At 33.9% G+C, this 23985-nt stretch overlaps 1 protein-coding gene across 37 annotated transcripts in view; it reads right to left on the reverse strand.

Annotated features, from left to right (window-relative positions):
* Positions 1 to 23985, reverse strand: part of LOC136835120 (CUGBP Elav-like family member 2) — a 323150-nt gene that overhangs the window by 39923 nt on the left and 259242 nt on the right. For 26 of the 37 annotated variants that reach the window (XM_067098288.1, XM_067098291.1, XM_067098293.1 and 23 more), the window contains exons 4-8: positions 12446 to 12528; positions 9662 to 9710; positions 8224 to 8429; positions 7739 to 7879; positions 4001 to 4075 (exon numbers count right to left, since the gene is read on the reverse strand). In XM_067098288.1, coding sequence (XP_066954389.1) covers positions 4001 to 4075; positions 7739 to 7879; positions 8224 to 8429; positions 9662 to 9710; positions 12446 to 12528 — 554 coding nt within the window. The remainder of the gene's footprint in view (positions 1 to 4000; positions 4076 to 7738; positions 7880 to 8223; positions 8430 to 9661; positions 9711 to 12445; positions 12529 to 23985) is intronic. The other 11 variants (XM_067098319.1, XM_067098301.1, XM_067098298.1 and 8 more) reach the window with 1 other exon arrangement.

The raw sequence follows: 23985 nt of genomic DNA on the forward strand, positions 1-23985 counted from the left end.
AAACAATAACAGACTATAAATAAAGAATCAAAAGACATTAAGTGATAAACGTCTCACTATGACATGACAAAACAGCAAGTATTCTATACAACTGATATAGCACTTGACTAAAAAATCCCTAAATTTGATTCACATTATTCGGCTTCATCTTATCAGAAAAAATAAACAATATGAAACATTAAATTTATGACAACAATGACAAATTGGACTTCACAGGTAAGCATTCAAATTTTATGAGAATCTATTTCATTCTGGTTATAGCTTACAAAAATTTAAGTAAATCTACACATTAATGGTGTTAGTATACAGTTTTCATTTACCACATGGCAAGAACACATAATCCTAAAGAAATGGAAACTGCTTATTACAGAGCAATGACACAAAATACAGTAAGTTGGAAGACTTTTGAAGATATCAAAATAAAAGAAGGGGTTCTACTGGTGCCTCAAACCTACAAGAAAGTTATTTGAACCAGTGGTAACTGCTTAGTCTACTAAAGCCTCAATTTTATTATTATTCACCTATCATCAGGAAAAGACAATCTTCAACAGGATTTACTGTCTCTCCAAGTAATGCTTCTCTGAAAAGTAAAACTCATTCCACGGAAATCTTAATCGAAGGGCTAATTTTTAGTCACTTATCATTTGAGATACCGTATGAGTATAGTAGCCAATTGTACTCTGGTAGAAAAATATCAAACGTTAAACTTTAAAACTACAATAATTCTTGTGCTTTATTTCAAAATTCAGACAAAAAGTGTAAAGTTATTTATAGTCTCCAGGGATATTACCTTTGCATTATTTAATATAATTTTCCTTCTCTGTGAAGTTTGGGGATTATGGCCCCAAAGCACAGTGTATGTTAAAGCAAGCAGAGCCTGTAAGGTCCCTGTTTAATTGAGGAAAACAATGAAAATAAGGCAATGTGGATAGGAAAGAAACTTAACTGTTTCAGGCTACATAAAATCTTAGCAAAATCGTGAAATATGATCCACTTATGGAATGCTGATCATCAAAGTCACCAAAGTTTTACATTCTCTGCAACATCATCTTGATGAATTAAAAACTAAAAGAAATATTTCAAGCTCACAGAGAGCAAATGAAGGGACGCAGCCTGAGAAGTTTCAGTACAACACCATGTGTGTCAATCACTTATCTTTACATTATACAGGCATTGTGACAAAGGTGTGCTTAGCTGTTTGTACTGCAATGCTTAAGTCTCTTAAGTCTGGTCCAAGGGTTTATTCTTAATAATTATTGAGATTTTTTTAATATATAACAAATCTTTAAAAATGTAATATGTTGGAGAAACTGACAACACTGAAGTTTCACAAAATATCTAGTAAGGCTTTGCTTCAAATCCTGACATGCATCATTGGTTAAAAGTTGGATAATCACTAGATATCCTGGTAGCTTCTGTATTCTTTCCATTTAGGATTCTGATGAATGTTACCTATTTGGAGACAAGATAATATTACTTCAGTGCTGAGTTCTTTCTGGAATAAAGAACACAAACCAACACTTGGTTTAAAGAAATTTTACACTCATTATTTCACAATGCCCACCATTCACTAAAAATGATGGGTTCTGGAGATACTGTAATAATAAATTACTGACAGGAATAGTGAATGCAGCTTTGGCTGCTTTAACAGCATTGTCATTTCCTTTATTACTACATTATACCTGTACAGTAATGGCTTTGTACAATTGTGGGTTTTTTCCCCCGACTTTCATTAGGAGTATGGATCTTTTTAACAACAACTCATGCCAATTCTTCAAGTTGTACTGTCAGCTTATGGCTCTCTGACAATGGCATGGTTTACATTCCTATTAGTAAATAGGTACAACCTGTTTATGCAGGATGCTTTAAAATTATTGATAAAACATTTACTGCATATTGATAATACTCTGTAATATTATGATAAAAACCCCAAATGAGTGGGACCACGTCCTAAAAATGTACAGCATAAACAAGTGAAGCAGCATGATCAGTTTTAGGAGAAATTTCATTGTGGAAATATTGCAATAATTTTTAGGGAAAGAACAATACAGTATACAGTTCTTTTGCATATCAGAGAAAGTTTTTTTTAATTAAAAGGATTTTTTAACATACTAGACCCAGGAGTCTCGTTAAGCACAATAAAACTGTAAATGAGACAGTCACTGTATTAACATACACACTAGGGGAGGGAGAGCGAGAGAGTGAGGCCAACTTGGGGGAACAGATTACAATCTTGGTAGATAAGTTCCATAGCAGTTACGTTTAGCAATTTATACTACTCTAATTCCTACATACCTGCTTATCATTGCCACAACAAAAATATTTGCATAAAATGAGCATAAAATCATGAAAAGTGACAGATGTGGGCTTACATATTTCACAGTATTCAAAAAGACGAAGAGAAGATTAGTCAAGTTTCTCTCTCTTGCGATTACTTTGGTTTTCTAAGTAACAGTGGCAACTTTGCAACAACAAACATTTGGTAAAGTCAAGATATGTAGAACTGCCATTTGTGAGTTGATGGTTCTCTTCAATGCAAACTCAGTTTTATGCTACATATTCAAGAAAAGTAGATTCTGAAGTAAGGGGTGATAAATGTAGGGTGTGGATTTTGGTACCAATTCACTATTAATGAAACTAACAACATTTGACAACCTATATTCAATAATAAAAAATAACTACAAAAAGAAAACCCAAGTATGTAGAAGCCACAGTCCAGAAAATCAATTAAATAATTATGGTTACTATAAGTGACTGCATAGCTGACAAAACTCCCAGTCAGTGATGTATAGTATATTACTGTCCCAAGCACTTCAAGTTTATGAGAGGCAGAGGTCTGCTGTTTTTGGCAATATTAATGCAAAACTGAAAATGGGCTAATACTTCCCATGGGGTGAAAGAGCTATTCTCTTATCTGAGGTGATAATGTAATACACTTGTGCCAAGTACAAAACTGAACTATCCCATCAGAAAATGGTGAGTAATTGCAATGAATACATAAAACTGGGAAAATTACGGACTAAAAGTTCATTAAAGCAACTTGACTTAATCAGTAACTCTGCAGTTCCGTTGGTCATTTGTTAAAATCAAACATCAAAATTTTGTGTGATGACACCCATCTTCCAAGTTTAGGGAAGGTTGTAAATACTACTTTGCTGCCAGCATGCTTTTAATTGTTTTTATCTGCTGTTTTATGTAAAAATTTGTTAAGTGACTTATCTTAATTTATATGAAATTTTCTTCCCCATGTTTTCTCTCTATTTCACATAAGGGACTGCTCTGCAATCTCACTTAACACATTAATGGTATCCTGGGATTGTTTCATTTGAAACTGTATTAAAGCTGAATAGTTTAGTGGGTAATAATATATATGTATATGGCTTTCAACTTCCGGTAATCCATCAACATCTAACCCAAATATCAAAGTAACAACCAACCAAAATCACTGACAATGGTTCTATCATGCAGATCCCATTTTTTAATGCTCCAAATTGAGAAATCGCTTTACATTCCTATTCCCCAAAAAACATAAAAAAGTTTTAAAATAATAGTACTGTATCTGAATCATAATGTCTAATATCATGTCAGCTACAATTTCTAACAGCCAACTGCAGTTCTTTGGAGTTAAATGAATAACATTTTCTTAGCAAAATTTGACACATCCCCAAGTGTAGTGGGTACACAGTAACAAGCGAGTTTCCACTTTCCTTGACTATTTACAGAAAAATAAATGGAGAGCAAAAATGTACTAAACATGTCACTCCAGTGGCATACACAGGTCTCATAAAACCATTTACAGTATACAACTAATTCATGTTCATTTCATGCCTTACTAAAGTAGGAGGCACAGCAGTTCTAAATTACAGCTTACGTTTAGAAAAGGACACACACATACTGTCTATCATATTATGTAATAAAGAATATGACACTAACACAAAATATTGCATTTCCTTAAAACAAAGAAAATGAGAATGCAAAAAAGGGCACATTTCACACTCACAGCCAGATACTGAGGCCCAAGTGCTACGAGGTTGTTAGCAGAAGTAACGTTCTCTCGCCCCCGCTCTCTTTCTCTCTTCAAGCAGACAAAGAGATATTTAGCAAACTTCATAGCTAAATCGGTCATTTTTCTTTTAAGCAAGGACTAAATTGGAGTGCAGGGTAATTAATCAGTGTAAATGCACAGTTGGTCCAAGCAAGAAAAAAAAAAGCCTGTTAATACATAATTTCAATATTGTACTGTCTTTATACAGAAATTCAAAATAAGACAATGTTAGATTAATAAAAATTTATACTGGTTACTACAAACAACTTAGTATAAACAATCAATCACTAAAACAAAAAGTTTTGATACGAAAAATTAAAAATCTTGCATAGGCTCTACAGGAAAAAAAAAAGCAACAAAAGTAAACTCAAGTATATCCGAGTCTCCTAAGGATGTCTGCATTGCCTGATGAATTGCACTTTTATGAGCATATGGATGCATTAACATAAAAAATAAATGAGTAAATATATTATTTAAGATTTCCTCGATCGAAAAATCATGAGATGCCAGTAGATGAGTAGGTGCACAGGAGACTGAGATACTGTAATAAAGAACACTGCATTTCACAAACAATTATGACCTATGCGTTTAACATAAGCATGACTTTCTGTAATAGCTGTTAACTTGTCGCTAGCATATTTTAGGAGGATTTGCAGGACCAGAGAGTAAAGGATGTTTGTACTGTCTATGATTGGCATTCTAGTACCTATACAAACAAACAATTATGATGCTGTAATATATCTTCCACGTTTAACTATTATTTTCAGTTCAGTATAAAACCTACATATACACCTACAACACACCATGACAATTAATCCTGTGGAATACAAAGAGCCACAACAGTATTAAAAGTAAGGAAAGAAAATAACCATTACTGAAGACATAAAACACAAACTCTTAGATAATAAAAGAATATGGTATGAATATTCACATATTTATGTGCTGTGAGTGTACATACTGCAATACAATTCAAGTTTATGTTACAGGACTGAGAGCAGTACAGTACAGTACTTGGCAAAACAAAACTTGTAGTACAGTACAGTACAGTACTTGGCAAAACAAAAGTTACAAGGATGACAAGAGAGGTAAGAGACAGGAAAGGAAATTGAATGACAATAAGCACAATTACATACCAAGCACCAAACAATTATACAGACACCAGCTCTACAAAGCACAGGCTTAAACCTAAAAAAAATTGTTACTCCACGAGACAGGAATCTAATGAAAAATATCATTCAGCAAACAAATTGGAAGCTCAGTAACATACAGGACTGTATTGGTCTGAAAGCCATGCCAACCAAAGAGGTAAGTGTCAACAAATAGTCCTTATTCTCAGTCTTTATAATGCTCTTCCATTAATCATACTAGACAATTGTGAAGGTATAGAAAAATACTAAACGTAAAAAATTACATGGACGAAGAAATCCAAATATACTGTACAGTGCAATATATGGACAGGTAAGAATTGTTAAACCATACATACTAAAACAATAAAAGTACAGTATGGGATAATTTCCAGAAATACAGTACAGAAGTTAAAAATAAAATGGCTACTAACAAATCCTTTTCATTATGCAGCAAAATCAAAATGCTATTAGTCACAGTTCTCACTGACAGGATATTAATGGTCTGTTCAACAAGAAAATCAGGAGTTATCAGTTTGAAACCTTTTCCTGGCTGGTGAACTTTAGCACTAAACAAGATAGAGCAAAAGTAAACAGACTGCACTTAAAACTTGTGAGTAACCAGCTGTAATTACTTGCAGTGGCTGATAATGTATCAACTCCTTAGTAATCCTACATTTCCTGCTTTTCATCCAGATGTCAAGTGAAAAACTGGAATACTGTAAATGTCTCAAAACTAGCTCTGTGACTACAATAGTCATCCAAAATCAGTATGAAAATTTAATTTATAAATAGAAAGTTGGAATCTTAGGCAATAACAGTAGATTTCTCAAACTACCCTGAGTACTCTGACTGAAATCTCAAGCAATATATTGTCCTTGAATTATGCAAACCCTAAAATAACTAATTATGACTTTAAGGATCTGGAAAGTAAACACATTATCCCAGAAATTCTAGGCAGTACTGACAATATTTGGGCATATCTATTATTTGTATTGTATTTTAATGTAACTCAGAACATATCCATGCCTATGATATTACAATTCAGTTTAAAAAGACCAATGAATCACTTTATCTTCTCATAAGGCTTGTCCGAAGGATTTATTCTTATATTAAGAGGTGAAAATTACAGCAAAAAGGTTGTGAACAGTTGGACAGCTAAGTATATAAAGATCAAATGGAAACGTAATAAGTACTGAGAAATGCAGCTGGGACCAAATGTGCACTACAAAGGACCTTCAGTACCATCTACTGTGCATCCCATGCAAGGAACACTGGAAATGATACCCTTATGGGGCTGAATCTAAGTTGACAATACTGTTTATTTCACTGGGTATTATATAGTTAATTAGCTATTTCACTTTTCTTACCCGAATCTAGCAATTACTGCGATTATTTTAATTTATTAGCTGTTTTTGTAAGAGTGACTGCAAACTAGTTTGAGGTGCTTTCTCAATATAAAACTAATTCCCTTGTCCTAATTTCCCGAATATTTAAAAATAAAATAAATAATATAACTTCAGGTTGCTGGGGTCAGGTTTTTTAACGTCTTCGAATCAAGCTGTTTGTAGACACAGCAATGCAGAACATAATATATGTGAAGACACAGCATAAAATGTAAGTACCCAATACCATCTATAATATTCTGGTCAACTGATACAAAAACTTGAACATTAGCCTCTAGTTTTTTGGATAAAAGTAGATGCAAATAAACTGCTAACAGCTGATCTTGTAAATGAAAAGTCCCACCAAAAGTCATTTAACAATGCTGAGAGTTACAAATCAATACACATCTTACACTGACCTGAAATCTTAAAATGACTGATCTGAGGTGTAGGAAACTGAGGCCATTAGGAATCAATAACAATGTATGGCAAGTATTAAACAAACTTAATTACTAAATAAATAAATGAAAAACATGAGATCTGGCAACACATGACGAAATTTACACATAAAAATAGATAGACAGCTGTCTGCCGCCTTTCTGGAGATGATTTTTGTATGAAAGCAATATTTACGTTATTTAAGTCCTTTATGACGTTTTGAGTTACATTACTACATGTGCCTAGAAATGCTGTGTACAATCACTTACAAAGCCTCTTCTTAACGACACTACCGGTGATACTCATGGCATCAATAACAAGAGCCAAGTCTCAATACTTTATACAGTATTTAACATCCTGATGAGATTTTAAATACTGTACTCACTGTTGATATAGTTATGAGAAATCTTCAATTATTGTGAAAATGTCATTACTACTGCAATTTCACTAACATGCTGCCTTAAATACTAAGAAATTCTGTAAACATATATTAAAATCAAAAGATCAGTAACCATTAAGAAAACCTGAAATGTCTACCCATTCCTTCAATATCCTACATCATGTAAAAATAAATACAGTATGTAGGATTACAGTAGCAAAACAAAATGGAGCATTTTTCTCCTTTTATGATCTAATTTTAAACATACAAACTCAAAAAAATTTTGAACCCTGAAACTCTAATAAAAAAGCTCCCAAATATTGTTCATGCTAGATCCAACAATGTTCATGTCACAATTCATACTCACAGCCAAGTACTGAGGACCAATAGCTGCAAGATTATTGGCTGAGGCCACATTCCACAGGTTCTGAGTAACTTGCTGGAGACGTTTTGCATCTTTCTCTTTTTGGGTATCTGCAAACTTTACAACTAAGGGTGATGAACAGCCCTGGGAAAAAACCATAAGTACTATTTTAAACACACTACAAAAAAAAACAATAGGCACTATTTTAAACACACTACAATGAAAAAAGTTTATTGCCGTGTCAACATATTTTACATTTCTAACAAGCTTTCTCCAGTACAGTAACATAATTTTTCTTGAAAAAGAAAACATCAGTAACCTTGATCAACAGCACAGTGCAAAACCTAACCCATTTATGTATACCACAACACACCTCTTAACCACTTCTCAAGGAACAATGAGGTTTTTAGAATATTTATTCAGTTAAGGAACCTATCAGAGCCCTCCAAATTGACATAAGTACTTTTGTACCGAAATACAGTGCTCACCTCCATGGTCTGAGAATGGTGCATCTTTTTGATAGCATTAATAGCACACTGACGAGAGGAGAAGGTCACAAAAGCACAGCCTTTACTTTGCCCATTTGCATCTCTAAGTACTGTGCATTCTTCAATTGTTCCGTGTCCAGAAAACATAACTCTGACATCTTGCTCATTGTATCGTTTACTTAACATTCCAACAAATAATTTCCTTTCTGAAAAATAAAAGTCCAATGTATAAATACCTCATGCAAGGAAAAAATTACAGTACTATAATCATTTATACTACAAATCCATTTCAAATGCAAACTCATCAACAATAGTTTCACACACACACACACACACACACACATATATATATATATATGTGTGTGTGTGTGTGTGTTACCTTGTGCAGTATTACATAAAAGTTTAAAAATGCCAACCAAAAATAGTAGATCTTGGAAAAGGCAACAGAATCTGTCATATGCTCACAATTCTATAGAACCAATATGCATGTCTACAGAGATTGCCTAGGAAATGATAAAATCCCGCAAAAATACCAATGCCTAGATGATTGCGGAATTTCCTAAACAGGGCAGCTTTGGTAAGTTTAGCTATCTGATATGGGCTTTAGCTCACCATTATCCAAATTATGATGTATTCAGGATTATCTCAAATCTTTATACAACAAAACCTGTTCAAATCAGAAGCTTTGGTAAAGATTATCTGTTACCTTAGTCTACTAGTAGACTATGAACTATAGGGTATATATTGACATCAACACTGCTCTTACAATAACATAACTCAGTAAAGCTTCTTAGTTTGAATGAATGATATGTTGCCACTCGCAGTGAGATTAAGCTATTGCGAAATAACATCACTATTAGGAATACTGACTAAGCTTGAAATGATTTGGGTAATTCGACCATGACAGAACAAAATTGCCTGCTTTTTCAGAACTCTAAACTTTCCCTTCAATTACGTACCTCTGGACTTGAGTACTCAAATTTCGATATCAAGAACTGCCCTAAACTTAAATCTTGAATTAAACATTTTACATAATCAATGATCATTACTGAGTCTACCAGAAAGCTGTGTCAGAAAAAAAACCATTGCTCCATTTACTAGGTAGCCGTGAAAAAACACCCCCCTAAAATTACTGTGAGTTCTCAAATCACTTAATTAACTGAATCGAGATAATGAACGTGTTTCTATCACTAAGGCTAAGTCTGTGAACATACATAGGCAAGGAAACAGGTGGCACATAAGGTGACACTTATGATGAAGATTTTGATGAAAAGGACGACGTGACAATCACATTTTCAAGAGCAAGGTGAATAAAACGTTTTCCTGCTAATTTCAACCATTAACCTAATTTTCCACCCTCATCACCGCATTCCCGAAGCTCTAATGAACAGGTACACCTTTCATCATCATATGGCAAGAATGTACAAGGGTAACTCACCATTTCTGTTTTCAGTGTCTGCTGGTTTCATCTGAATAGGGTGATGCATCTGCAAAGAGAAAGCAACCATTTTACGGAGAAATTAATTATCCGAGGTTTAATAATTTCAGTATACAAAAATATTCGAGATCAAATAATTTCGATATACGAAATTTTATTCCGTCATTATTCCGTGTTATTCTGTAGAACCTTCCTTAAAGCAAAGGCTTCTCTGCAGAATAATTACTGTGATATTTCTATTATAGTGCAGAATTAGTGAAAACCCTTATCAGGAAACTTTTGCAATGATGTGCAACTTTCCCACTATCTGGGTGAGCTACTCTTCCTGGTAAATCATGAAAACAGTGTCGTTTACATTATGTGTGTATAAGCTTTAACAGGGCTCTGGCCACATCATATTATATAATCCTACCTGGAAGGTATGAAGTTTATCTTTTTTTTATTTAAGTTATTTCAACAATACAGCATTATAAGGTTACAAGAATATACCAGAGTTCAAATTTCAAAGCTGGGGAGAATAGGGTCAAAAGAAATATGGAGACAGAGGTTAACGATTTTTTAACTTTCTGCTAACCGACTCTTACCAGTTTTTGTCCCAAAACAAAGTCGTAAGACAAAAAATTCCTTGAGTTTCTTCTAAATTGTTGCGAGATATCACTGAATACTAACTATAATATAGTACTAGTGCACATTTTTGTCCAGATTAGGTTCCTGTCTGCAACACATTGCTTTTCTTTGATCTGTGTTACATTTCTGGTTTGATGGTGTAAACATTTCCTGGTTTGATGGTGTAAACATTTCTCTATAAAACCGCTGGTACTCAAGCCTAAACAATCCTTCTGTGTTACATCATTACCAGGATTAATCAAAGATTCCTAAATTCTGAAGAAGGCCCTTTGTAGAACTAAAATAAGCGTGTGGTGTGAGTTATCTGAAAGAATCTGGTTATTTTAATGAGATATGATTTCAGTATATTTAATAAAGATTTTAGTCATATTCTTATACTAAGTATATATTTTGAATAAAAAAGTTTAATATATGCTTAATTTTTGTTGGTTCTACCTAATATCATTCATCATTTTTTACGTTCATATTTAAACACTGAATTTTAATAGTATATCATCATTCACCTATTCATTATCAATCATATCATTAATATACACATATTTCACTTTCATTACGGCGCTGAATAATCCTGATGGGTTCCGGCGCTTGGTCTTCAAGACCTAAATTTCATAATCAATCAATCAATCCGTTACAAACCAGAGCCTCTGAAAAAAAAACTCGTTGGAAAAAGAATGTCATGTGCCCATACTCTAAACTTTTACAAAGAGTTTCAGCGAATATAAAGCCACTCTGCCTAAATTACAGGCAGCAAGATCCTGATGGAACATAAGTCATATAACTATAGGATAACGTGAAGCCTGGTGCAAATGTTCGTATTTTTCTTTTACGCCAGATCGCTCCCATGTCAGATCATTTCAAATATTAAGGAAGTCTTTTGGTATGTCTTCCAAGATTTCAGGGCAAGTCCTGGCCAGTCGTAAACACTCGTAATTAGTGGTCATCTCAATATAATCGTCGAAAAATATAACCGTCTTCCAATTTTCGTTAAGTTCAAATATTGGCTTACTGGTTCCCCGTGTTCATCACTAACAGAAGTTGAACTGGTATTGTATTATGGTGTCGTGTACGTCGTATTTTTTTCTTTTTCGTAAATATCCCTCAAACTTGCGTAAATCTGATAACGAAACAGCTAGGCTATGAGACAAGTCAGGATCGCAGGGGGTAATTCCCAAAATAAAAGCTCTAAATACATCCAATGTTTAGACCAAGCGCACAAACTTGGAAAAAGCCTAATAATACCAATATAATGCAAAGTTTTCAAAGTGCACGAAAATCTTGTTTCTTCTGCCCTTAAAGAGAAGCAAAATATATGTTTACTAAATTGTCCACAAAGGGAATCCGCAAACATGTTTGCAAAATTGCCCATAGAGAATCCACCCCCCAAAAAACGTTTATCAAACTGTCTATAAAGAGAATCCATTCCAAATATATATCGTGAAATACTAACGTTGTTATCAAACAGGGCATTTATGGCTCCATTTCGCCTGTCCCCAAAAAACTCAAGCAAATACCGACAGCAATATCCAATAGTAATTTTAAGGTTTGTGAAGCCTTATTATACGAGGAAAGCTACTGAGAAATACCAAAGGATGTCAGCTTTTTAATCTGCTCAGACACTACAAAGTTATGTACTTCGTCATAACTTAAAACACGTGGCTTCCTTGGATAAGCTCATTTCCATGTTCACTAACATCTACATTAACATAAAACAAACAAACAAACAAACAAACAAGCATCACTGCAATTCAGCGAACTTGATTTCATAAAATCATCTTGATTCATGGCACCTGTGTGATCTCCAAACCTTGTGTTTAGTTGAAAATACTGCTTAATTATTTTAACTGAAGGTAAGACAATGTGCAAAATCCTCAACTATAGGATCATGATCAAAATTTGCCATTTTTCATAACCCTTCCAAGGGGACAAGATTGAAATCCAGTGTGTTAGAACAAATAAGTAAAATCCAGCAAGTTAATAACAAATAACAAAGCTACTCTCACAAAAGCATTTAATTTATTTTTTAGGCAGACTAATTTCTTTACTAACAATGCTTGTAAAAATATGAAAATAAAAATGCGACCTTAATTCCGCTGTACCAGAGTACTTCCCCTCCACCCTGGCGCTCCCATAATAAAAAAAAAAATATAGCCATCTTACCCCGGCAAGTGTTTTAATGTTGTGCATGGCATTTTGAGCTTCAAGGGCGGACTTTCTGGCGTAGAACGTGACGAAACAGCAGCCTGGAATAAAAATCATGTGTCAATATTGTCATTTACTTATTACTGCATTTGCAGCATACACTCGTTATGGTCGAACACCTGAAAATGCTAAAAATAGAAACACATTATAGAGATACTGGGCCGTCTAGGAAAGATTTCAACAGACTAGGAAGGCTTGGTAATTGTTTTAGAAAAATACATTTTAGTTTGATAGAGACAGTGGTAAAAAATACAAACCGATCTCTCATAGTTTATGAGTGGTATATATCAGCAGAAGTGGTTAAATTCAAGGTCAACAGAAGTCTTTGGACACTGGCTGAAAAGTAATAAAAATCAATGCATACCAAAAACATTCCTGTGACCTTGAATTATGACTGCAATATGGTTTTCGATCTGTAAATTCAATGCATACTGGTGCTATTCCTCCTCGGCCATCTTACTTCCAAAACACACACGCACACAATGAGAGAGAGAGAGAGAGAGAGAGAGAGAGAGAGTCAGTCCAGAAATCCTTCTGGTCTCATACTGTATGAATCGCCTGACAGTGACGTTTCCGCAAGGAGGAAATCATCGCTATCCTTGCAATGATTTCAAATACTATTCACCTTAAGTTATTTAAGGTCCCTAAATCTCTTTCCACTCTAAATTCCATACAGTCTGCTCTTCTTGTAGCACAAGAAAAGAAGCCTCTACACCAGAGACAAGCAATACTCGACTTTAATACTTCAAAACTATTACTGAGGGGAAGTCCCCTTCAAGCACTTGTTAAGAGGACTTTGGATCATTAACGTAACTTCACTAACAATATTTTTTTGCAAGTAGTATTTGCTCCACGTCATTTATTTCAACAGTCAATTGTACAGTTCAACTGTTTGCAAATAATAATAGTAATAATAATGAAGAAATGTGGTATATTCACAGACCGAACTTTCAGATGACTCCATATACAGCGCACAGGTACAATTCATGTACGCAATTTCTGCCCCCTTCTTTCCCCTCGTATTACCCGTAATACCTGCCATTGTTTTCTTCTTCTTCACTCCATGATTTGATTCTGATCTTTTGTCCTTCTCCCTCCCCGCTGTTCTTCAAAGATTCCGATTCCAACGAGAGATAAAGACGTCCCAAATATTCATCGTTGTTTCTTTCAGTTCCCGGATGAAGTGTCAGTAACAACCTCTCTTGCCATTTTGCCTTCACAGAATCACTATACTGTGCTGTATCTCTTGTTTTTCTTTTCTCTTTTATTTTCGTCTTTAATACTCATCGAAAGTGGGAAATAGAAACTTTATTCTCAAATTAGAAAACAAGGAAAACTACATAAAACGGCACTTCAAGTTTATACGAACAGATGTTGCACAAAACACATCAAGGATGTAAAAATGGAGGTGTTCCTTCTCGAAATTAAACACGGAACAAAACAGATATCGCGTAAAGCGGGAGAACAAAACGAAGAAGAAATACACATACACATACATTCATACACAACACGTTTTATATATGTGTATATATACAGTATATATACAGTATATGCAGTCTCAGTTTCCATAGACAATTTATTACCTCCAAACTTTTATCAAGCTACAAACTGACTACACAAATGTCTCTTCTTACAATCTACTCTTGGTAGAAAGGCCAAAACCACCTTTTGTGATAAACCTTCCGTCCATGAAAGGACGCTTTTTTCTTGGAGGGGGGGGGGTCAGCACCCCAACAACGAAATAACGGAAATGAAGGTAATCTAGATTCCCAAGCAAATTAAGAAAAAAAAAAAAAGTGATGGTCTCCCAGCCATCCCGTGAGATAAACGATAAAAATTCACAAAGCCACTGAGGGCAAATTGGTCTACCTCTCATCAACCGGCGTGAAAACTCAATTAAAACTGTCCGAACCCATTCGAAACGAACGTGAAAATGTAATCCGAACCATAATTTGCGTAGACATAATTACCCAATGGGCTTAATTATGCCTCAGAAATGGATCGTCTTATAAATCTAAGCCAACGTGGTTGGGTATCAAGAGCCGCCGAGTCATTTGTGGCCAAACTCGACTTCATACGAACAGAAATGTGAACGTACATTTATGTATTCTTTCAATCTACGTGATCTGAAGACGCGTAAAATGATTTATAATTGAACCTAACAAAAGATGATGTATCACGCAATAATAATTGTTTGATCATCTGTATCTAATATGATGATGCCCTTGGATGATCTGAGTGGCTTCGTAAACCTGTTTCTGTTGAAAGGTTTGCTCTAAAGAAACTCTTGGAATACAATTATTTTTCCTTTGTTCAGTGTCAATGTTGTACTCAATTTCATACAATAAAACGTAAATAATGATTAATTTAGGGGAAACTAACACTGCACACACAAGAACTTTATATTTTCAGGCTGTTTCAACATAGGTGTCTGGATACTTCACTTTCGGTTTATTTCTGTAATTTTCCTCAAGACATTTTTTTGGGGGCCATACCTTCATTTGGTTACATTTCTCTCGCTTATGCCTTTATTCTTGTTAGCGTTATCTTACTAGTTTCTTATATTTAGGCTTGACTGAAAACCATGAACCAGAGAGTTAATTTAAACATTATTCATGACTTGTTTACTTTACATGTTTGGGTGTTCTATGTCGTCAGTACCTATTTGATCAATACGGTTTATCAATGTTCTGATATTTATATAATTATCAAACAAGACCGACACGCATATTCTACATATATATATATATATATATATATATATATATATATATATATATATATATATAAATATATATATATATATATATATATATATATATATATATATATATATATATATATATATATATATATATACATATACATATATATATATATATATATATTATATATGTATGTATGTATGTATGTATGTATGTATGTAATATACACACACACATGTATAATGTACAGTAATGCAACAAGTCAGTGGGTAAGAGAGACTAATTGTACTGAAGCATTCTTCATCCACTCCCCCTTCATACTTTTTTTGTTTGTTTATTTTTGATTAACCAAAGACAAGAAATAAGTTTCTAGGCAGTCCGCAATCTGTGCCCTCATCTCTGTTCCAGAGTTCCACGTACATCCGTCTTTCAATCTGTCATCCTTTGAGAGGAGACGTCCATTAACACGACCGTATATATTTTTCCAGTCGTGTTGCGAACAAAGATATTTATACCTTCCTCCTTAGGTTCATTTGATGAAAGTATACAGGCGCCTTTCTTTTAAGAGCAGCTTAGGCCTAGATATTTCGCTTTCCTTGCAGAGAGAGAGAGAGAGAGAGAGAGAGAGAGAGAGAGAGAGAGAGAGAGAGAGAGTTTCTTTTGCACTTGACGATATCAACTAATACGATGACTCTTATCTGTGATTTCGGAAAATGGGCTAATAAGAGAAATTCTTCATACTTTCTCGGAGGCGACGTACCTCTTGCCCCGTAATCCTTCTCCCGATAAGCGTAATGACCATCATTCGCCCTAATTTCCATGATCTATCTTCTCATCTTCCACTCCATCCCTCTCTCTCTCTCTTTTTCATTTTTATTTTTTGTCTTCCAACGCCATCTATCCTGCTACGTCAAAAAGAGAAAGGATTGTCATCGTCTTCTTCCCACCACCACTGCCTCTAAATTACTTTTTCCCGCGCACTGATGGATTCCCGCCATTCCTTCTCATCAACGCAGCCAGGCCTGCCAACCCTCTCTTGGTTTCGATGGACAGAAATGTCACGTTACCACCGAGTATATAAACCTCCCATTTAATTATTACTGAAATAATTCTAAAAATACATAACCTATTCTGTCATATAATAGCACAAGTGAAATATATGAGAAATAAGATACAAAAAGTTTACACTACTGTTGGTAACCTTGGTGGCAAGGCAACCTCAAGGATATTTCCAGCCTTAGTCCACTCTTCCTTAATGATTTCAGTCGCACTGGAAAACCTCCCGGACCAGAAACGCGGAAGATAAAAGACATACTCCCTCACATTCATTAGAGAAAAGACATTTAGAGCGTAATCAAACTTGAACATATTTTATCCTCCCTCCGCCGTGCCAAGGCCTGAGGTGGTAGTGACGGACGAATGGTTAAACTTGCGAAATGTGAGGCTACAATTATTTATTATTATTGTTGAACTTAGATTCCCAACGCCATTCGTCCGACATAATTATTCTTAATTATCAAGAGGTCTCTTCTCTAACAAACGTGCAAGCCTATTACGTTCTGCAATAATTAAAAAACAATCAAAAAGGGCGTTTTCAAAAAGCACTGACCAATTAAAAGCCGTGCCATTTTCCATTCTAGAATAACATACATGTATATGTACATATATATAAATAATACACATATATATACTGTATACATACATACATACATTCATACAATATATATAAAATGCGCGCGCGTGTTTGTGTGTGTGTGTATGCATATCTGTTCAAAAATGTGATAGTGAAGATGTGAACCTTTTGTCAACTCATTTTTATCTTCTGTACTTAGACATCCGTAGCTGCTTTCTCTGTGAAGCAAATGAAAAACGTAAAATAGTTGATTTTGCGTGGTTATGAAAAAACTGCACTTTCCTTCTTTTGTAGTTAACCCACAACCTTCCTCTTTCGTTAGTTATTTCTTGTGATCTTCCAGCCTGGGCTAGAAAAGGGCATTAGGTTGACCGTCCAGTGGTGTGCGGAACATAGTTTTACATGACAAAACCCTATTTCTCTCATACACTTCCAAACAACTGAGTTTGAGGCCTTCACACTTTCTTTTTTTTTTTTTTTTTTAATTCCCGACTCTAGGTAAGGACAGCTCACTTGTTTGATTTTGTTATCGCCTGGATTTTTCATCTCGAAATAATTATTGCTATCTGTATAAATAGCGTAATAAACATTTCATGAATATTTTCACCTCACAACATTTATAATTTGTATGAAAGGCGTAATAAACATTTCAGGAGTAGCCAATTTCTATGCTTGTAAAAATTCAGTAGGCAAAGAATCAACATACTTCTAGGGTACATCAAAATCAAGCATATTTTGTGTCAAGTAATTATCTCAAACGTATGGCTTGCAAGAAGAAATACAACAAAGAGTACACAAACTTTTTTTATACATATATATACATATATTCAATATATATATATATATATATATATATATATATATATATATATATATATATATACATACATATATATATATATATATATATATATATATATATATATATATATATTATATGTGTGTGTGTGTGTGTGTGTGTGTAGTGAATGGAATCAACCGAGTGTCCTTGATTTAAACATATACGTAGAAATGCTCGCATATTTAAAGGCATGGCATATACACATGCAAATATATACATAGGATAGTGCATATAATCATACAAATCTAAACGCACATAGGCCTACATACCTTTATGCATTAACAAATACATTTTATGCACATACACTCAAACATACATATAGTCTACGTATACATGCATTCATACCTAAAACACAAACAAATGGCAATCATGACAATGCACGTACACGTTCACAAAAAGAAAACGTACAAAAAATTAATTAATTCCCAAAAAGTAACCCTGAGGGAGCTCGCCTTCACTTTAAAAAAATTCGAGTTTCCAGAAAACTCTGATGAGGCCTTAATAAGTATTGGGCTTCAAACCAGTTCTTACCACCGTGTCTCTTGCACTGTCATACAGAGACCGGGATTCGAGTCCTGAAAGTTCGAACGGTTTTTTTTTACCGTGTGTGTGTGTGTATTAAGCTTGCCTTATGCAAGCACGGGCTCTTGATCCTATTGATCAGCAACTAACTATTTTTTTTTTCTGATATCAGATGATATTTTCGTCATGTTTATTACATTGTTCCAAAATTTCATGCATTAAATATTTTCACAAAAACAACTTTAATTTTACCTTCAACTTGCCTAGCGGTAATTTCTATGTTTTTAAATTTATTTTTATTTACTTGTTCATTATGAATGGAATTCCTTATCATTTTTCGCAACTTCCTGCACTTTATAGTGCTGATCTTGGGAATCTATCCAAAATTAAACCCTATGACAGTGCTCTCTAAACAATTTTCTATTTTCTACAAGAAAATGCACCACAAAGACAAAGACAAAGAGAGAGAGAGAGAGAGAGAGAGAGAGAGAGAGAGAGAGAGAGAGAGAGAGAGAGAGAGAGAGAATATGCATCTTGCAGGGAGACCACATCTTTGTTGGCTGCTGACGAGCCAGCAGGAAAAAGCCTAACACCTTTCTATTTTTTTTTCCTCACACCATGAAAATATCCCCCCAAGTGGAAATACGTTGTTAGGGATTCATATATTCAGCTACATAATCCCCCAACGTGTCAGCGTCGAACATCCTATATCCCTTCCCATCTTCTCCTCTCCCTCTATCACTCTACCTCTCTTCCATAGCGCGACCAGTTCATATATACCTTCAGGACATAGAGAGAGAGAGAGAGAGAGAGAGAGAGAGAGAGAGAGAGAGAGGATTTTTTCCTCAATGATAAAAATGCCAGGGTGTTCCTCACTTTCCGGTCGTCTCATTTTTCAAGTTATATCCCTCCTATGTAATCTATCCGCGTCGTTCTTTCTATTCATCTATATCGTCGGCCTTTTCTCTATAGCGCTGCTCCACCACTATCTTTTCCCTCGGCCAGTCTTCGCATTTTCTCTGTTCCCCATATTCTGTTTCCCCCAATTTGTATCAAATCGTCTCAACTCTTCCCGTTCAATTAATCTTATCAATTTAAACCTTCTGTCTGACTCGTATTTTTCGAGCTTCGTTTCGTCCTGTTTGTTGTCCTCGGAAGCAAATTTCTCTTTGTTGCACTCCAGGATTCACTATGCTATTACTGTTCCCATGGTTTAGCGATATCTTTTGTCCAATTAATCTGGCCCTATCATGTTTCCTCTATAACCAATGTTTTCATTATTCTTTGTATCATGTTAAAGGCACTGTTTTCATTTCATTTCCCTGTATTTGCATGATGCCCTGTCGTTGTTCCTCGAGACCGATGCCGTCATTCTAAGTCTTTCAACCTAAATGACATACAAATTAAATATACAATAAATAGTATTTATCCGTAAGGTTCCGCCTCTTTATTTCATGTACTATGCTAATCCTTGTGCGGTTGCCCAGGGTTTTCGTTTGAAAGTCTCTCCGTATCAACTTCATGTGTTCCGATTTTTTTTTTGACACTCCATTTTCAAAGTTCATCAAAAGAAAGGGACTTTTTACCAGCCTTAAGGAGGCAGTATTATCTCCAAGATTATCGAGTTTTATTCCACGAAGGTATTAAGTCTACGTACAAAAGCTAGTTTCTAAAAATGCAAGATTTCAAGGTATGATGAACCCAGGGCTGGGCAGACCAAGTACTCAACAATCCTATAAAAATTTAAACACAATGTGTTCGGAAATATGTCATTCATCTGTTGCTACATAATGACATAATCCCCATAAGTGGGTAATGCCCTCAGCGCACTTCATGCAGTCCACTGTATGCATTACTTAAGGTTCTTTGCAGTCCCAGGCTGCAACCCCTTTCACTCCTTTTATTGTATCCCCGTTCATATTCTCTTTCTTCCACCTCACTTTCCACTCTCTCATACCAATTGTCTGAAGGTGCAACTGTGAGGTTTTCCTACTGTTATACCTTTAAAACCCTTTTTACTCTCGATTTCCCTTTCAGAGTTGAATGACCTCGTATGTCCCACCGCTTTGCCTTTGGCCTAAATTTTATATTTCATTCATTCATAATGACACAACACCCTATTCCACACACAAGAGAATTCACCAGGGCTCTCAAAACTCCTTCCAGAGTTCTAGAGAAATCCATGTAAAACAAAACGAGGAACCAGGAGACGAAGAGGCTGGAAATAACTTAAATCTTCCTTTCGAAACCTTTCAACAGCTAAATCATTCGTGTCCAAGGTCACACTGACATCGCATCATTTTATGTCATTGGTCCTTATCCAAAACGATAACTAAAAATGGTTTCCATTGGTAGATTTTTGTCATCTTATATACAAGTTGTTGATCATTTCTTCATATCCTACCACTGGCATCATAATAAAATACTTTAAAAAATAAATAAATAAATAAATAAATAATGCATATATACATTCACACACATATACACTATATGTGTGTATATATATATATATATATATATATATATATATATATATATATATATATATATATATAATATATATATATATATATATATATATATATATATATATATATATATATATACATATACTACTGTATAAGGGAAATCAATGATATTTTTCACCTCATTAATTAACAACACTAAAGAACAAAGTTAATCGGTATGTTACTATCATTTACAATAACAAACAAATCAATATACAACACAATACAATCGCCGTAATGTAATTTTAAAAGAAGTTTCCACCAGTTTATGACTAACAAGCTTGTGCGTTTGTTTTACATCAATAATACTAAGGTATACATAATGCATAAGATATTAGCCAATATTCGCCTATGTATTATAACTTGCTTGTTGACGTAATTCACACTTTATTGATGCAGTTTACGTCATAACTACATCAATCTGGCAATTAGTGCTCAGTTAGTCCAACTTGCATTATTGTCAATTAGGGCAACTTTCAGATGCAATCTCTTGGTCTAATCGAATTATTAGGCAAATGACTAAACACTGACTATGGTTACATTATTGAATATTATCATTTAACACAATGACTTTTGTCATTAATGACAGTAATTCAAGATGCCAAAAATACTGCTTGACCTTCAACGCCAATTACAACGATATTCATATACCGAACAGTGCCTTTGACAGCAACATACTGTAGAGACATTCAAAGTTGAAATTTCTAAATAATAAGTCATTAGTCTTAACGCAATTTACCCTAATCAAATACATTTAGCATTTGGTAAACACCGCACTAAATATATCGTATCTTTGTTAATATGTTATCACAATTTTCAATAACATCATTTGGCCAAATTTATTTTTGTACTGGTCACACACATATAAGGAAAAAAACATGACGCTCCAAAAACAGTTTTGTCAAAAAAATTCCCTTTACTGACGTAAGCATCCTCAAATGTCAAAACTTGCTGTCATGAAAGCAACATTAATTTAATGTTTCTCCGAATCTCCTTCATTCGATGTTCCCATTACTCGAATCCTCAAGGGAAGTCATTATATCTAGGTTTTGTTTTGTGTTTTGATTCAGCGTAATGAAGGCTGTCACGGATGTGCAGTAGTTGTAACGCTATTTACGAACTGTTTTCATAAATAAAGTTCTAATATATATATATATATATATATATATATATATATACTATCTATATATATATATATATATATATATATATATATATATATATATCTTATATATATATATATATATACATATCTATATATATATATATATATATATATATATATATATATATATATATATATATATATATATAGATATATATATATATATATATATATATATATATATATATATATATATATATATATATATATATATATATATATAATCTATATATATATATACATATCTATATATATATATATAATCTATATATATATATACATATCTATATATATATATATATATATATATATATATATATATATAATCTATATATATATATACATATCTATATATATATATATATATATATATATATATATATATATATATATATATATATATATATATATATATATATATATATATCTATATATATATATATATATATATATATATATATATATATCTATATATATATATATATATATATATATATATATATATATATATCTATATATATCTATCTATCTATCTATCTATATATATCTATCTATCTATCTATATATATCTATCTATCTATCTATCTATCTATATATATATATATATATATATATATATCTATATATATATATCTATATATATATCTATATATATATATCTATATATATATATATATATATATATTCATATATATATATATATATATATATATATATATATATATATATACACATATACATATACACGCACACACATGCAGTACATACATACGTACACGCGGGCACAGGCAGACTCGTACATGTAAACACAACATACATACATTTTTCTTATATGAGCATTTACCCTCTAACTACTGAATCAAATATGAACACACTGTAAAAAAAAAAAAGTCATCATTACATCTGCTTTATACACCGGCAAATCAAACTTGCTAATATAAAAGGCCGATGACTTTTCATACTTAGTCATTCACCTCTACCGTCAGGCGCAAACCCAACAACTTCGTCAATAATGAATCTCTTTTCGCTCGGAGACTGGTGTCACATTGTGAACTCAACATTTCCAAAGTCTCCTGAATTCCGCCGAAACTTCCCAACAGCATACGCTTTTCTCCAACCTATTCTCTCTCGTTCCCCTGCACCCTCCCCGCTACACAAACCTCAAAATACACTGCATCATCTATTCACCTAAGCATAACTTCTATGCCACACTGCTGTTTATCTAAAGACACCCCGCTTTGAGCCTTCCTAATTTCACAAGTTTATGCCATTTTTAGTGGATGGCATCCTCTTTCTTTAACTTCCATACTATGAGGACGAGTTGGCTCGACAATCCGATCGTACATTTGAGCCATTTTGCTGTTACAGACACTCACAACTCTAGTCTAATCAACTATTCTTCTCCATCATCCAAGATAGATCATACAAACTAGTCAGTCATGCCCATTCGAAACCTCTCTATAACCCACAGTGTTGAACCAAAGACCTACAAAAGAGACTTATAGCCGTACTGGCTAAACCTGTCTGATTCTCTCTAACCTGACTCATCAATGGCACCATAACACTAAGTCTCCCTATCATATTTATTCTAACACGACCTACGGTAAAGCATCATATCGCGCTTACTATGCACACCACCACACATCTTCCATGCCCTTATCATTGCGTCTCAAGCTATTCTACCTCAAGTTTTCTCTAGGTTCATGAATGCCGCACTCAGCTTTTCCCCATTACTCACAAATTTCTCACAAAGTTGTTTCAGATTTAACCAAGTACTTCATTAAGATATTATTCAGATATATTAGTCAGACACTACATTACCCTTGCGACAACGTAAGGCTGCATGTCACTAGGCATCCCATCAGTTGCAGCTTTTCCAGGCTTCACGTCACTAGGAATCTCATCAATTGAAGCTTTTTTAGGCTACATGTCACCAGGAATCCCAACAATTGCAGCTTTTCTAGGCTGCATGCCACTAGGAATCCCACCAATTGCAGCTCCTGCATGTCACTAGTTCACAGCTTTTCCAGGCTGCACGTCACTAGGAATCTCATCAATTGAAGCTTTTCCAGGCTACATGTCACATGGAATCCCAACAATTGCAGCTTTTCTAGGCTGCATGTCA

Source organism: Macrobrachium rosenbergii, chromosome 55 (assembly GCF_040412425.1).
Source record: "Macrobrachium rosenbergii isolate ZJJX-2024 chromosome 55, ASM4041242v1, whole genome shotgun sequence".
Classification (NCBI taxonomy): Eukaryota; Metazoa; Arthropoda; class Malacostraca; order Decapoda; family Palaemonidae; genus Macrobrachium; species Macrobrachium rosenbergii.